This window comes from Ambystoma mexicanum, chromosome 4q, assembly GCF_040938575.1.
Source record: "Ambystoma mexicanum isolate Mex_15411 chromosome 4q, UKY_AmexF1_1, whole genome shotgun sequence".
In the NCBI taxonomy this organism is placed as follows: Eukaryota; Metazoa; Chordata; class Amphibia; order Caudata; family Ambystomatidae; genus Ambystoma; species Ambystoma mexicanum.
The window spans coordinates 519011860-519026549 of NC_090928.1; the positions used below are offsets into that span (position 1 = coordinate 519011860).

The 14690-nt window shown below is 48.4% G+C and overlaps 1 protein-coding gene across 4 annotated transcripts in view; it reads left to right on the plus strand.

Annotated features, from left to right (window-relative positions):
• The window catches only part of RALGAPA2 (Ral GTPase activating protein catalytic subunit alpha 2), a 3672963-nt gene that overhangs the window by 687815 nt on the left and 2970458 nt on the right, over positions 1-14690 (plus strand). For all 4 annotated transcript variants that reach the window (XM_069608069.1, XM_069608071.1, XM_069608070.1 and 1 more), the window contains exon 9: positions 7908-8107. In XM_069608069.1, the coding sequence (XP_069464170.1) occupies positions 7908-8107 (200 nt within the window). The remainder of the gene's footprint in view (positions 1-7907; positions 8108-14690) is intronic.

The following is a 14690-nucleotide window of genomic DNA, read 5'->3' on the forward strand; positions in this document are numbered from 1 at the left end:
ACTGCCCCCAGCCAATGACTGCTCTCTCTCTAAGCCCCTCTTCTGGCAGCCATCTTCAGATTTTTACCGCATGTTCAAGTGTTGGGAGTCCTCATGTTTTGCTCCGTGAGCTATTCTTTATTTTTCATGCTTTTTCCATAAAGCAGAGTCTGTGTGCTCTTTCTCTCCATGGGCCGACAAGCGGGAATCCGCTTGTCGGTGAAATTCAGCGCCCCTCAAGGGAAAGAATCGTCACTTTCATAGAAGATTCTGGAAGGCCATCAGGCTACTCCGCACTCTGGACCATGTCGGAAGAGAAGAAAGAGGGAAGCTCCCCTTTCAAGCTCTGCTCCAGCTGCGGAATACGGAACGTGTTTGTAGAGGACAAACACCTTCAGTGCCTCTACTGTCTCCATCCGGACCACAGGAAAGTGGATTGTGAAACCTGCCTCGGGTTCTCCAAGTGAACCATGAAGGATTGTCACAGTAGACTGATGGTGTGGCACAGCGCCAAGGCCTCTACCCTGTGCAGCAAGTAGGGGCATGCCTCAGCCAGGCCCGTCCGGTCCGAGGAGCGGGCTTCTAAGTCCTGTGGGGGCGCTCCATCCATGGGGACCCAAGACAAGGCCAAGCACTGCAAGTTTGTTTCTGTCGGGGTCGCCGTGCAAGTGGGTCCTGCGATGGTCAGGGCGTGCTAATCTTCACCATCTGCCTCGATCTCCAGCCATCGATCCAGCTCCTCCTCGAAGAGGAAATCGGCTAACCCAACGAAGCTGCAAGAAAAGCCAGAGAAGACGAAGGCACAAGAAAAGGTGACCAACCTGCCCCAGAAGGCCCAGCCGGTCCAGGTGAAGTCTTCAACAATCGAGTTGGTGGTGGCCGCCCTCTTGAAGGCCAAAGGGGCTGACTCAGTCAGGGTAGCCCCAGTGGTGTCCAGTGTATCCCTACCCCCGAGGCGGGAGGCATCGACTGGGCTGTTGGAGAAGACACCGGAAAAGAGGATGCCATCCCTAATCCTGAACCGCACCCCCTCAGGATGCAAAAAGGGGTTTGGGGGAAGAGGAAGTCTCAGGACAGACAGTACTCCAGGGCATGGATATTTCTTCCTCGGACAAGAAGGACCAGGTGTCAATACACACGATCCAGGAGGACGTGCAGGACGACAGTGGAAACGCTGACGGGGATGGTGGCGATGACAGCCCAGTACCAAGTAAGCCTACTGCTCCGACCCCTCAGACATGTGTTGCTGGACATCCTTTTGAGACTACACACCCTGGTGTCGGAAATTGAGAAAAAGGATGCCTACGCCACCGGCCCCAGCTCAGGCCCTGGTGCCCCGGATCAACCTCCACCGAAAGAGGAAGCGGTACCCCACACCACTGCATCAATCTCCACACAAGAGCCAGGTCCTCCTTCCCCCTGTCCCCTAGGGACCCTGACACGGGGACGGACATGGCCATGTCGTCTACGGACGATGACATTGCCATGGCGGGTGGTTCGTCGCAGCAGAGGGCTTCTCCCTCGGACGAGATGGGGTTGTTCCATGCCATGGTCGCCAGAGCGTCCAAACTCTTCCAACTGAAGCCAGATGAGACCAAGAAGGATGGTTTCCTCTACCAACGGCGTAAGGCCAAGAGGAAGACGATCATGGCGGTACCTCTCCTGGACGATGTTTAGGAGGAGGGCCTAGCTTTGATGAAGAATCCGGCCAAAAGGGATAGGCTGGAGAAAAAGTAGTGGGTGCCGGTGTCCGCACCCAGGTGCCTACGATCGCAGTCTTCCCTGGAATCGGTGGTTTCAGCGGCAGCGAGGAAGAAGTCATCTAACCCCTCATCTTCATCCTCCGTCCCCCCAGATAGCAAGGGGAAGAAGTGAGATGCCATGGGAAGAAAGGTGATGTACTCTGCGGCATCAACAATCAAGGTGGCCAAAGCACTAGCAATCCTGGCCAGGTACAACAGGGAACTGTGGTATAAGAGGGCCCTGATTCTGGAGCTCCTGCCCGACGAAAAACGGGTCGAGGCGATCTCCATCCTCCAGGAAGGGACGATGACATTGGACCATGCCATCTTAGTGGCCCTGGACATTGCAGACATAGGGTTCTGGCAGATGGGGAACGGTGGCTGGAAACACCGCTCTTACTTTCCAGTCTCCGGTCCACGACCCAGAAGGCCTACAGAGGCTGTTGCAAGGCTTTCAGTGGAGTTGGCCAACGTCGCCCCCAAGGCGGCGCGTAGTCCCTGAAGCAAGACTGAACCAGCCAGGACGTCGGGGCCCCCATCCATGCACCCCGGTGGTAGGCCAGGTTGCAGGCTTCGTCAGCGAGTGGAAGATGATCTACACTGACCGATGGGTGCTGGACGCTCTCACCCACGGACACGCTCAAGTGTCTGCGGATACCTCCGGTGGCCAGACAGGAGCAGCACATCCCTCGGCTCCTGCAGGAAGTATGGGCCATGATAAAAAAAGGGGCAATAGAGCTGGTTCCAAAGCGTCTCGGGTGCTCCGGAGTCTACTCTAGATACTTCTTGGTAAGGAAGAAGACCGGGGGCTGGAGGGCCATCCTAGACCTGCAGCATCTCAACAAATACCTCAAGTCCCAAAAATTTAGACTGGTCATGTTGCAGCAACTGGAGGAAGGAGACTTCTTGACGTCGCTGGATCTGGAGGACGCATAATTGCACGCCGCAATTCCTGAGAAGTATCGGAGGTTCCTGCACTTCGTGGTACAGAGAAGACACTACCAATTCAAGGCCTAGGCCTTCCCCTTCTGACTGAAGTCGGCGCCCAGGGTGTTTACGAAGTGCCTGGCACCAGTGGCGGCCCCTCCACGCCTGCAAGGAATACACGTGTACCTGTACCTCGACGACTGGCTCATCCGGGCAAAGTCAAGGGAGGCGGCCGTAGACCACACCGAGGTGAGCGTCTAGCTGCTGACGGATCTGGGGTTCTCCGTCAACTATCCAAAGTCCTGCTTGATACCATCGCAGAACGCGCTGTTCCTGGGGGCCAGGCTCAACACGGTTTCCTGCCTGGCGGCTCCCTCGGAAGAGTAGATAGCAGCCCTGCTGGGCAAGGTGCAGCGGCTGTTGGCACTGTTGGCTTCTCGACATGTTGTGCATCTACCTAATCCGGTTCTGCAGGTTGAGGATGCAACCCCTTCAGGAGTTCCTGGACGCTCACTGGATCCAAGTGTCCAGAAGTGTCACAGACCAGATTGCTCTCGACAAGGAGTTCCGTCGAGCGATACGGTGGTGGGACGTATGCTCAAACATCTCCAGGGCCACAGGATTTCAGAGCCCTCCGTACCAGGAGACGGTCACCACGGATGCTTCACTGGCGGGCTGGGGACCCCACATGGACGTCTCCATGCCAGAGGCCTGTGGCTGCCTGAGGAGATGGATCTCCACATCAATATCCTGGAGCTGCGGGCAGTGTTATGGGCCCTCGGGTCATTCCTTCCGTCCCTCAAGGGCGAAGTGGTGAGGATCTTCACGGACAACACCACCACTATGTTCTACATCAGGAAGCAGGAGGGGGGCCTTGATCCCGAGTGCTCTCCAGAGAGGTGCAGGACTTGGGGCACTGGGCCGTCGCCCAAGAGATGTTCCTCATCCCCTTTCACCTGGCGGGAGTCAAGAACACCATTGCGGACTCCCTCAGCTGGGAGCCACGAGTGGGAACTTCGACAGGATCAGGAGGACCGCATCTTCCCCAAGTGGGGCAGACCCAGAGGGATAAGTTTGCAACGGCGACGATCTCCAAATGCCAGAATTTCGCCAGAAGGTTCCACCCGCTTTGGAGCATGGGGGACACATTCTCCTTCCAGTGCGAAGTTCTGCTCCTATACACGTTCCCTCCGTTGCCTCTCCTGCTGCAATTCATTGGTCAACTCAAACGGTGCCGATGCAGGCTGATCCTCGTCGTCCCGGCATGGCCGAGGCAGATTTGGTACCCAGACCTTCTCAGCCTGTCAACGTCATCTCCGGTCAAGCTGACAGTGGTCGCAGATCTGCTCACCAGAGAAGGAGGCGCAATCCTGTATTGCGACCCAGGATTGTTGAACCTAAGAGCTTGGCTCCTGCAGGCCTAGAATTCGGAGGGTATGAGTTGCCGGCGGACTGCAGGGAGGTCCTTGCCATGGTGAGAGTGTCATCGACTCTTAAGCGCTACAAGCACAAGTGGAAGCGTTTCTCTACGTGGTGCTGGCCGCAGAACAACTTCCTTACTTGTTCTTGGCTAGAGCGGGGCGGCGCAGGCCTCTATCAAGGTGCATCTAGCTGCTATTTCCCATTACACCAGGTCTCCAGGACGATCTTCTCTTGGGTCCCACTGTCTCATCAAGGAGTTCCTCAAGGACTATTTCGATTGTTCCTGTCGGTGAAGGCTTATTCCCGGCGTGGCAACTCAACATGGTGCTGACGAGGCTCATGGGGGCACGCTTCAAGTATTCAAGCCTATGCATCAGGCCCCTCTCGTTCCTCTCATGGAAAATGGCTTTCCTCGTGGCCATCACCTCTGCCAGCAGGGTAGGTGAGATCCAGGCCCTTTTCTGCAAACAGCCATATCAAACTTTTCACAAATCGAGGGTGGTGCTGCGGATGCACCCCTCTTTTATGCCAAAGGTTCCATTGGAATTCCACCTCAACAAGCCTTTGGTGTGCCTGTGTTCTTTCCGAAATCTTTGTCGCCGTCTGGAAGGACTTTGCACTTGCTGGATTTGGCTCGTGCTCTCTAGTTCTACGTGGCACGCACAAAGAGTTTTCGCAGGACATCTCAACTGTTAATCAGCTCTGGTCCTGTGAACCGTGCGAAGGCCTTGTCCAAGGCTTCCATCTCCAGGTGGCTCTCTGGCTGCATCACGCACTGTCATCGTTTGGCGAATTGACCGCTGCCTGGCGGTCAGAGAGCCCATTCCATCAGAGCGATCTGTCACGACAGCGTTCCTGTCTGGTGTGCCCCTGCTGGACATCTGTAGGGCTGCTATGTGGAGGTCTACGCACACCTTCACAAGTACTGCGTCGACAGGGATTGCAGGCAGGAGTCCAGGGTCGGCCAAGCAGTGCTAAGCAACCTGTTGGCTTGAAGGTAAGCCTGTTTCGGAGGTAAGAGTAATTGCTTCTGTGGAGCCTTGCCACCTCCCTTGGTTGTGTAATGTTTTACTGCTATGTATGCTTTATTCATGAGCATGTGAATCCATGCCAGACCCCATGCTGGAGAAGGAACAAGTTACTTACCTATAACTATTGTTCTCCAGCATGGGTCTAGAATGGATTCACATGCTTACCCTCCCGCCTGCCCCTCTGCGGCTCTTCTTGGTCATAATGCCACTTTACGTACTACCAAACCTGAAGATGGCTGCCAGAGGAGGGGCTTAGGTAGAGGGCGGTCATTGGCTGGGGGTGGTATGACCCAGAGTACAGTGATTGGTTTAGATGAGAAATAGTTTGTAAGTGAAAGTGAGACTTTTTTTCTTTTACTGAGGATTCCCAGCCTGACGGAATATTCATGAAAACGTGAATCGATGCCAGACCCATGCTGGAGAACAATAGTTACAGGTAAGTAACTTGTTCCTTACACTGGCACCAGTGTGGAAATTAGTAGATCTCATTAGTTAAACTATTCTACTCAGGACCTAGAACTTCTATCTTCATGAATGGTCAAATCGCACACATGTTCCAACTAACATGTGGAACGAAACAAGGTTGCCCTCTATCCCCTATTCTATATATTATATCAATGTAACTGCTGTTGAAACTCATTAGATGTGAAGGTGGGATCCCTGGTATTCACTGTGGAAAACTTGACAATAAACTTGTGCAGACGATATACTCATTTTTATGAAAAACACAGATGGGGCCCCTCCCTAAACTACTAGACATCCTGAAGGCATTTTTCTCTGTCAGCTTATAAATTAAATAAAGACAAGTCGGAAATCTTGCCTCTACACACTCTATGTAAACATGAATTAGACATGCATGGGCTGAAATTGTGCCAGAATTCTGTTAAGTCTTTAGGAGTCAGTATCTCGCCCTCACTTAACAGAACAGTTCAACTTAACACCAATACCCTACTCATTAGACTTGGTCTCCGTTGGTACATGGTCCCCATTATGTTTCACCTCATGGGGATGGTTAGAATCGATTTACAGTGATGCTCTCACCTAATATATTGATTTATCTACAAATGCTGCATGTTTCATTACTGATTTTTTAGATCAATCAATACTATTGTATTTGATTTCCTATGGGGGAAAAATAAGCAGAAGCAAATTGCTCCAAGACACTTTTGTAGCATGATTATGATAAAGGGTGGTGGTAGATTTCAAAATTATCTGAGCTGCCATTGGGCATTCCTCTTGAAGGAAGCTCAAAATTGGTTTATAGCTGATGGTCCTATTTGACCCCCTTATATGGCTGTCCGCTGAAAGAGCGTGTGTACCTCTTCTCTCTGACCAATAGGAGTTATATTTTCAATCAAAAATCCTATATGAATATTCAAAATCTATTCATTTAACCATATCTAATACTAGAGAGTTCCTATTCATGTTGCATGTTAAATTATCTGATTTATTTCCCCATACTTATGGTACAATAGAAATATCCTATTCAATGGTAGGTCTATTTTCTGGACATCTTTGTTGCATAAGGGTGTTAAATGTATTAGTCACCTTTTTCCGGCACTGAGATCCTCACTTTTAATGAGTTCAAGCTCAAATTCCCTATGTCAACATCGGACTACTCTCCGTATTACGCCATGTTAAGTTCTTGTATTGATAACATGAATTCCTTTGCAGAAAATATGCTTATCCCAGATGAGTATTGATTGTGTCATGTTACGTCTATTCCGAATTGCAAATGGTTCTTGGAGGATCAGTGGGAAATGGACTCTGTTACACAGTTTGATACTGACATGCATAGAGCTTATAGCACCACTGTAATGCTATCTAAGTCAAGTGCAACAGAGGATGGGAAACGTTAGTCATGTACAAATTTGCTAATTTGTGCATCTGCTTTTTGAATGTGTATACATTAACATGTTTTGATTACCAGTTTGAAAATATCTTGACCGTATTTTCGAAGTGTTAACTCTCTATCACCATCCAACATTTTACTAAATAGCCTTGCTCTAAATGTACATGATAGTAACAACTCATTTATGATCTGTTTATTATATTAGTTATCAAGTTAATAACCATTAACTTGAAACAATTTAGTAAAGTTACGAATAATGGTTGGTGGAATAACATCTGTAGCGTCCATAGACTAGAAAAATGTGCGGCTAACACAACTGGTCTCTTAGCAAAATATACAATGAAATGGCATTTGTTTACTAATTATTTATCATTTTGTAATAGATTTGCAAATGGAAGCGATTTTGATAACGTGATTAAGATTATATTAATTATGTCCAGATAACTTTTATGTTGGTCTATTGCTCTGTATCCACCTTCATGAATTTATCCCACTCCACGCCCCCCCCCCATCTGTGTACCTCCCCTTATCTGAGGTGTTTGTATTTTATATTAAATGATATTTATCTTTATATCCCCTATTCATGTGCTCATCTCATCCAAGCTGGTGTAAATTTGACAACCGTAACTTGATTTTTCTCCCGTGATGTAGTTATATTGCTCAAATTTAGGTATCTACAGATGTTTCTTGTTCACTATAATGGATATGTTTAACCTAGATCTGAGTATTAACTCAATGTATGATTGGTTGTCAATTAATATGCTCAATATTACTGGTTATGTCAAAAAATGTAATAATTAAACTAAAGAAAAAGTTAAAATGAGGCTACGCAATGTTTCCATTAGTGCGTATATTATGGTACGTTTTAAGGGACCCTAAATATTGCAATGAGCTTGTAAATATTTTGCAACAGATTATTAAAATGGATGAGCAATGTGTGTCTGCTTCTTATAGATATTCCTGACTTGAGACCAAAGCCATCATATACCACTGCTACTCGTAACAATGAAAGCACTTACAGCACAAGAATCCCATACATGGCAGCTCGAGTGTCATTTATTAAATGGCTTGTCACCTTTTTTCTGGAAAAGAAGTACGTAACAGCATCTAATAGCACGAAGAACGGAGCAGATCCGTTACCCAAACTTATTCAGGTATGCTGCAGAATTATAAGCTGCCTTGCATCGGAATTTTCAAAATCTCTGAAATATGCTTCTGAAACAAGGACATAAGTCATTCATTTTCTAACTGTCAGAAAATGGGTTCAAAATTGTGAAGTTCTTCTGGGGATATGTCATTCTTGAGTCTGGAAGTATTGTGTAAGGCAGTATAATTTGGAATGACTGTGGTAATTTGTTTTTGTAAACCACAAAACTGCTATTGCTATTGGTTATCTGTGGGTGCAGTGAGTACTGCATGGCCCTGCTACTCCTCTAGACCATAACCTGACATTGAACGCAGAGACAAAATCATTATTATAACTGTATTCTGTCGTTTTGCTGACAGGAATTCTGCCTAAGTATTTTACTTCGCTGGGATTCCACCAACAAAACTCATAGACAAAGGGGGTGGGGTTAAAAGGGGGGCCAGTTTCTTTGGGTAGGAGGACTAGCATAGCCCCCCAATTAAAAAACATAGTAATAAAAGATTGAGTTTGTTTGGCTAAAATCCTGGGAAGAAAATACTTCAGCAGAATTCCTGTGTAAAAACATTGAACCTATTGTAAAGATTATGGTGCGATCAGGCATCTGCTACCATGACCAGGGATGATGGGGTAATGTGTGTCTAATTGCTTTGTATCCCCATGAATGGTTAAATGATTCTGCATTTTAGTGGGACATATGGATTTAGTTGACAAGCCAATACCTTGTTAAAATTGTCTGCAACTACACACTGCCTTAGCATACAGAATGTACAACTTGTGGCATTATAAGCATTTGGTTACAACCGGTTCTAGTTCATGGTGACGTATCACAAGATAAAATAATTCAATCTCCAAGATTTCACAAGAAATGAGTATGCTGCAGTTCTAACTTGACTGGAATGTTGTGCTAGAGTTTTGTGAGGTTTGGCTGTGGTGTATGTTTATATGTCTGTTGGTGGTGCTCGGCGAAGATGGGTTGATCCTGACTGAGGTTTGCTAGTGCTGTTTTAGCTGAGTCATTTGCCAGTTTTGGGTTGATAATGAGTCAGGAAAACCCTTAGTTGTGGTGGGCAAATATGAAGAGTTTGCTAGATGATTGCTAGATGGAGAGAAAGATGTGGACAGAAGTTGGTGCTATTTATGAATGGGTAAAGTACAGATGTAATGACGTGCCAAAAGTGTTGTGCGTAATATGGATTAAGACCTTTAGCTAGAGAGCACCGCTGAAATTACATATTATGATCAGAGGACATTAAAGAATACAGACCATTCAAATCTCAAACACTGTAGATTTGAAGTATAAAGCAACAGGCAAAAAAGTTCATGCAATATGATATGACCTAAAATATAGGTGCAAGGCAATACCTGTGATGAGCAAAGTCACACTGCTGTTTTTATGTTGGATCCACAATGGTGTCGAAATAAGTACACTGTAATGTGGTCTAACTTTGTAAGAAATTAAAGGAAAAATAATCAAATGTACATGGAGTAGATACAATTGTTGCGCCTTACCCAAACCTCCCACGAATGTGGTCTATCAGACTTGTTTTAGATGTATCTGCTTCATGAAAATTATTTGAATTCAATGCAATGCACAGGTCTAGAGAATTCAGTGAAACACATTACAAACATATATTACCTGTATAAAAGAGGAATGTTACGACTGGTGTTTTTTGTGATCAACGTTTGAAATGATGCCCATGGGGAGTGGGCACCATGTATTAAGGCCCAAGGCACAGTCTGACTTCTGAGATGACAATCTTGCTAATTAGCATGGTAACCTGGCTGGGAGTGGTAGAACGTAGATTTCTTATATAGAGATGTCTACTTGCATTTTGGCAAAGGTAAAGAGCTTATCTGGCCAATCTGTGGGCCCCACCTCGGCCTCCAGGCTCTTTACCAGGCTGATGAATACATTGGCGGCCCTCCTCAGGGCTCAGGGCCACCACATCTACCTGTACCTCGACGGGGCTTCATCTCCGGAGGTGGTGCACTGTATTTCCCACTCTCTTATGAATACACTGCACGATCTGGGCTTTTCGCTCAATCTCAAGAAGTCGCAGCTGCAGCCTACGCGGAGTCTGACCTTCTTGGGGCTCATTTGGGACATGTGCTCCGAGAGTTTTTCCTTCGGAGGACACTATCACGGCCATCAAGAAGGCCACAGCGCACTTCCTCAGCAGAGAAGTGACATCGGCCTGGTGGTACCAACACCTACTGGGTCTCATGGCAACGGTCCTATTGGTTGTCCCCCACACGAGACAGCCAGGATGAGGAGGATACAGCTGCACTTCTCAGCATCATGGAAACAGGAGCGGGGCTCTTAGCCGAGATGATCAACGTTCCTCCTTCTCTTCACCCGGACCTCACATGGTGGTCCATGGACTGCGACCTGCGGACGGGCAAGCCCCTCCGGCAACCTACCCCACAGGTCACCATCACTATGGACTCCTCTCTTGGGGGACGGAGGGCCACCCTGGACAACTGCCGGGTCCAGGTGCCATGGACGCAGTGGGAGTACCACATCAATTGGCTGGAACTGAAGGCCATCTGGCTAGCGCTCAGAGCCATCCTTCCGGTTATCGAGGGCAAGGTCATCCTCATTCATTCAGACAGACAACTCGACCGCATGTTCTATGTCAACAAGCAGGGAGGTACCAGGTCCCCTCCACTGTGCAGACTGGCAGTCACCATGTGGAAATGGGCCCTGGAGAACATCTATCTATCTCACGGCCGTCCACCTTCCGGGGGAATACAATGTGGAGGCGGACAGGCTCAGCAGACTGGGAGCGGGCAGTTACAAATGGCAACTGAACGAAGGTGGACCACTTTGCCTCCTGTGACAACTGAAAGTGCCAACAGTTCGCCTCCTGGCAGGGACAGGGCCCGAGCTCCCTGGTGACGCATTTCAGATTCAGTGGAACGGCATGACAGCATACGCCTTCCCACCCACACTGCTGATACACTGGGTGATATGCAAGATCAAGGAGACTCGCTTCCTCCACGTCATTCTAATAGCTCCATGGTGGCCAGCCCGGCCATGGTTCTTGGAGCTGCTCAGCCTCTCTGAGAGACCACCCATCCTCCTTCCGACGGGCCCAGCACTTCTTTTGGTGAGCGGGGGTGAGGGTCATCCACCCCGCGTCACAGAGAAAAGCCCTCACAGCGTGGTTCCTGAGCAGGTCACGCTAGGGCACCTCAGCCTTTCCCAGGCTAATCTAGAGATCATACAGGGCGCTAGGAGCAAAGCTACCAGGACCCGGTATAAGAGCAAGTGGACCAGGTTTTGTTACTGGGAAGACTCTAAGGCTATCAACCCCTTTGCAGATACATTGGACGACATGCTCTCCTTCTCGGCACACCTCGCCCACTCTGGCGTGCAGGAAGACACTTGCTGCACTTATTTGGCAGCCATTGGGGCCTACAGAAACTCAGAAGAAGAGGTGTTCTCTTCTTCCAAACCGATTGTCAAGAAGCCTTTGACAGGACTCGCAAGACTCTACCCGCCCATCAAGAGGCCACACCCCAGTTTTGGCTGCCATCAGGCTGGTCACCATTAAGACGGCCTTGCTGATCGGCCTACCTCGGCTCGCAGAGCCATATACTACGTTTCACAAGGATAAAGTAGTCCTGTGGACACACCCAGCATTCCTATCTAAGGTGTCTTCCGCATTCCATCTGAACGAAGCAATAGTTCTGCCTACGTATTTTGCTGAGCCTAAAGATGAGGCACAGAGTTCTGCACTACCTCAATGTCAGGCGTGCGCCAAAATTCTACTTGGATAGGACCAAGGGCTTCCGCAAGTGGATGCATTGTTTGTCACCTTAGGCAGATCAAGACCGGGGTATCAGGCCTCCAAGGCCTCTATAGCCTGTTGGATGGTGTCGGCCATCAAACAAGCTTAAGAGGGACAGCATAAGCCACTTCCGGCCAACATGCACGCCCACGCGGTCAGAGCCAAGGCAACGGCCATCTCATTCCAGCGGCATGTCCCCAGGCAAGTCATAAGCAGGGCGGCCACATGGGCCACCCCTTTGGCTTTCTGCAAGCACTGTTTGGACGTTGGCCCTAGATCAGACACAGCTTTCGGACAGGTGGTTCTTAGAAACCTTTTTGCTTAAGAAAGGTCTCCTCTCTACCCTGGGGCTACACTCAGCTGTAATCGCCCATGCAGTATGGAGGAAAGGGGGCGGGACGTAAGAGTAATTATAAATTACTCACTGTAGTGAATAACATACTCTTAGTCCTTAGTCCCCTTTTCTCCATACGTCCCACCATCCTCCCCCCTAATAAAACTGGTGTCATTAGGCAATGTTAATCCATTGTTGACGTTTCTATGGGGACTGAGGTGTGGCGCCTGAGGGCAAAGTCAGGGCAGCACATGCGCCCAGGGCCGCACCCCTGCGCGCTTTTAAATTTAAGGGGGAAGAAGGTTTTTTCTGGTGAAAAAGGTTGTCTCCCGTCCCTAGGAAGGGACGCCCATGCAGTTTGGAGGAAAGGGGACTAAGGACTTAGAGTACGTTAGTCCCTACGTTGAGTAACTTATAATTTCTTGAATCTTTTTTTTCTGCACCCCTTTCAGTCAGGTTTTTGACCAGGGTGTGGCACAGAATGTGTCCTTGTCTCTGTAATTGATGACCTGCCAGGCTGGTTGATGAGGGCGGTGTGGGAGCCTTGATATTTTTAGACCTTTTGGCCACTTTTGACATTGTTGACCACACATCCTGTTGTCCTCTCTGGCCTTGGGAGGCCTCTCTGGGCCAGTCTTGTCATGGTTCAAATATTTCCTGACCGACGGTACAATCTCTTTCTCTCCCTCCCTTCTCTACTTCTTGTGTGCTTTTGTGTGGTGTCCCTCAAGGCTCTGCCTTGTCTGCCATGCCATTATGCTATTTAACATCTATATACAGCCTCTTGCTTGTCTCATCTGAACGTATGGCCTCCAATGCTACTCCTACGCCGATGACGACAATAAGATTATGGTTTGTTTAGATGTTAACCAAGCTGAAGTGTCATGCCCATGTGAGTGCTTGGCGGCTGTGAATAGGTGGATGAACAGCAATTGGCTTAAGCTCAATGGGGACTAGACAGAGGTTCTGGTGGACATTCTCCTTTTTGCTGCACTTGTTGGATTTCTTCTTTTGGCCACCCATGTTGGGTGACTTTCTGACTCGAGCGAGGGTGGTCAAGAATCTGGGTGTTAATTAAGCAATATGCCCCGAGCGGTGGGGGCATTACCGACTCAGGTAATGCCCGGGGCCCATAGTTATAGGCCCGAGCAAAGCATACATAATTTGCTATTTCTATGTTACAAAACGCAAGGAGGATATCTGCTATTCGAGGTACATGAGAAACATTAGCAGTTCAGAATTCTTCCTTTTGTCATAAAACTGACACCATTTGTCTTCACCAAGGTGCTTTACTTGGTCATAGAGCACCTGCGTAGGCGGAGGACCCATGTCTCCGATCTAGACAACTGGTTATTAGGGAGCAGTGTCTCACAATGGCTGTAGTACGCTGGGATCACAACCACAAAACTGACACTGATTAGGGATTCTCAGTCAATGTCCCAAAGTCCAGTCTAACCACATCAAGAAAATAAATTAGTGGCCAAATTCAACACAGGGCAGGCAATGAACCAGTGCAAGCTTTCATAGACACAATTCCACGGTTTTGCCATTACACAAGAACACAACAAGGAAAGTTATGAAACTGCGAGGGATGATGGCATTGTTCATTCATTTGGTGCTACACACAAGACTGTACAAGAAATCGTTTCTAGAGTGGCGTGGTGCACAATGGCCACAAGCAGCGTGAGCTTGGGAGGCCCTAGTGGTGGTAACACAGGGTTTTCCGAGCACTAAAATTGTTCAAACACAAAGTATGACTAAGGGATGCCACTTGGAAATCCGTTAGTTCCAGGTACCATTTGAAGAAACCTGCTGCACTCCTCCAAAAAATGAAATGGGGAGGCAGTTCTTTTCCATACAGCTGTGCTGAAAAGGGTTGGGAAATTGGCATAATTCCTTTCACAAAAAGATCGACTTCGAGCATAGAAACCGCAGGGTTTTTATGCAATTTTACACAATGAACCTCATACAGAAAAGTCTGTCGGGTACATTTAGTCTGGAATTAATAATCGATTTCCTAATGGTGCGTGCATCCTGGGAAGATGGCTTTACAGGAACATGCGAGGTTGATGCAATACTGCTCTGCCCGCCCTTGAGACATAGGTGGTCATTACGAGGTTGGAGGTAAGGGAAAAACAATGCCGGTAAAGGATTACCGGCATCACTTACCGCTCCAGGCTATTATGACCCGCCAACCCGCTATTAGCGGCACCGTAAATAACAGTACCTCTAATAGCGGCATAGGCGCGGGCACACGACCCTTCATGCCAGCAATACCGGCATGGCGTAAACAGGACGACATCACAAGTCAGGCGGACATGCAAATAACGGCCTACTGAAGCCTGAAAAGTACCTTACCGGCATGGAGAAAATACCGGCATCGTGGACCACCCGTAAACGGCCATGTGCAGTGTTCCCAACTGCCACAGGTGCACACAATCAGCACAGGTGGAGGCAATATA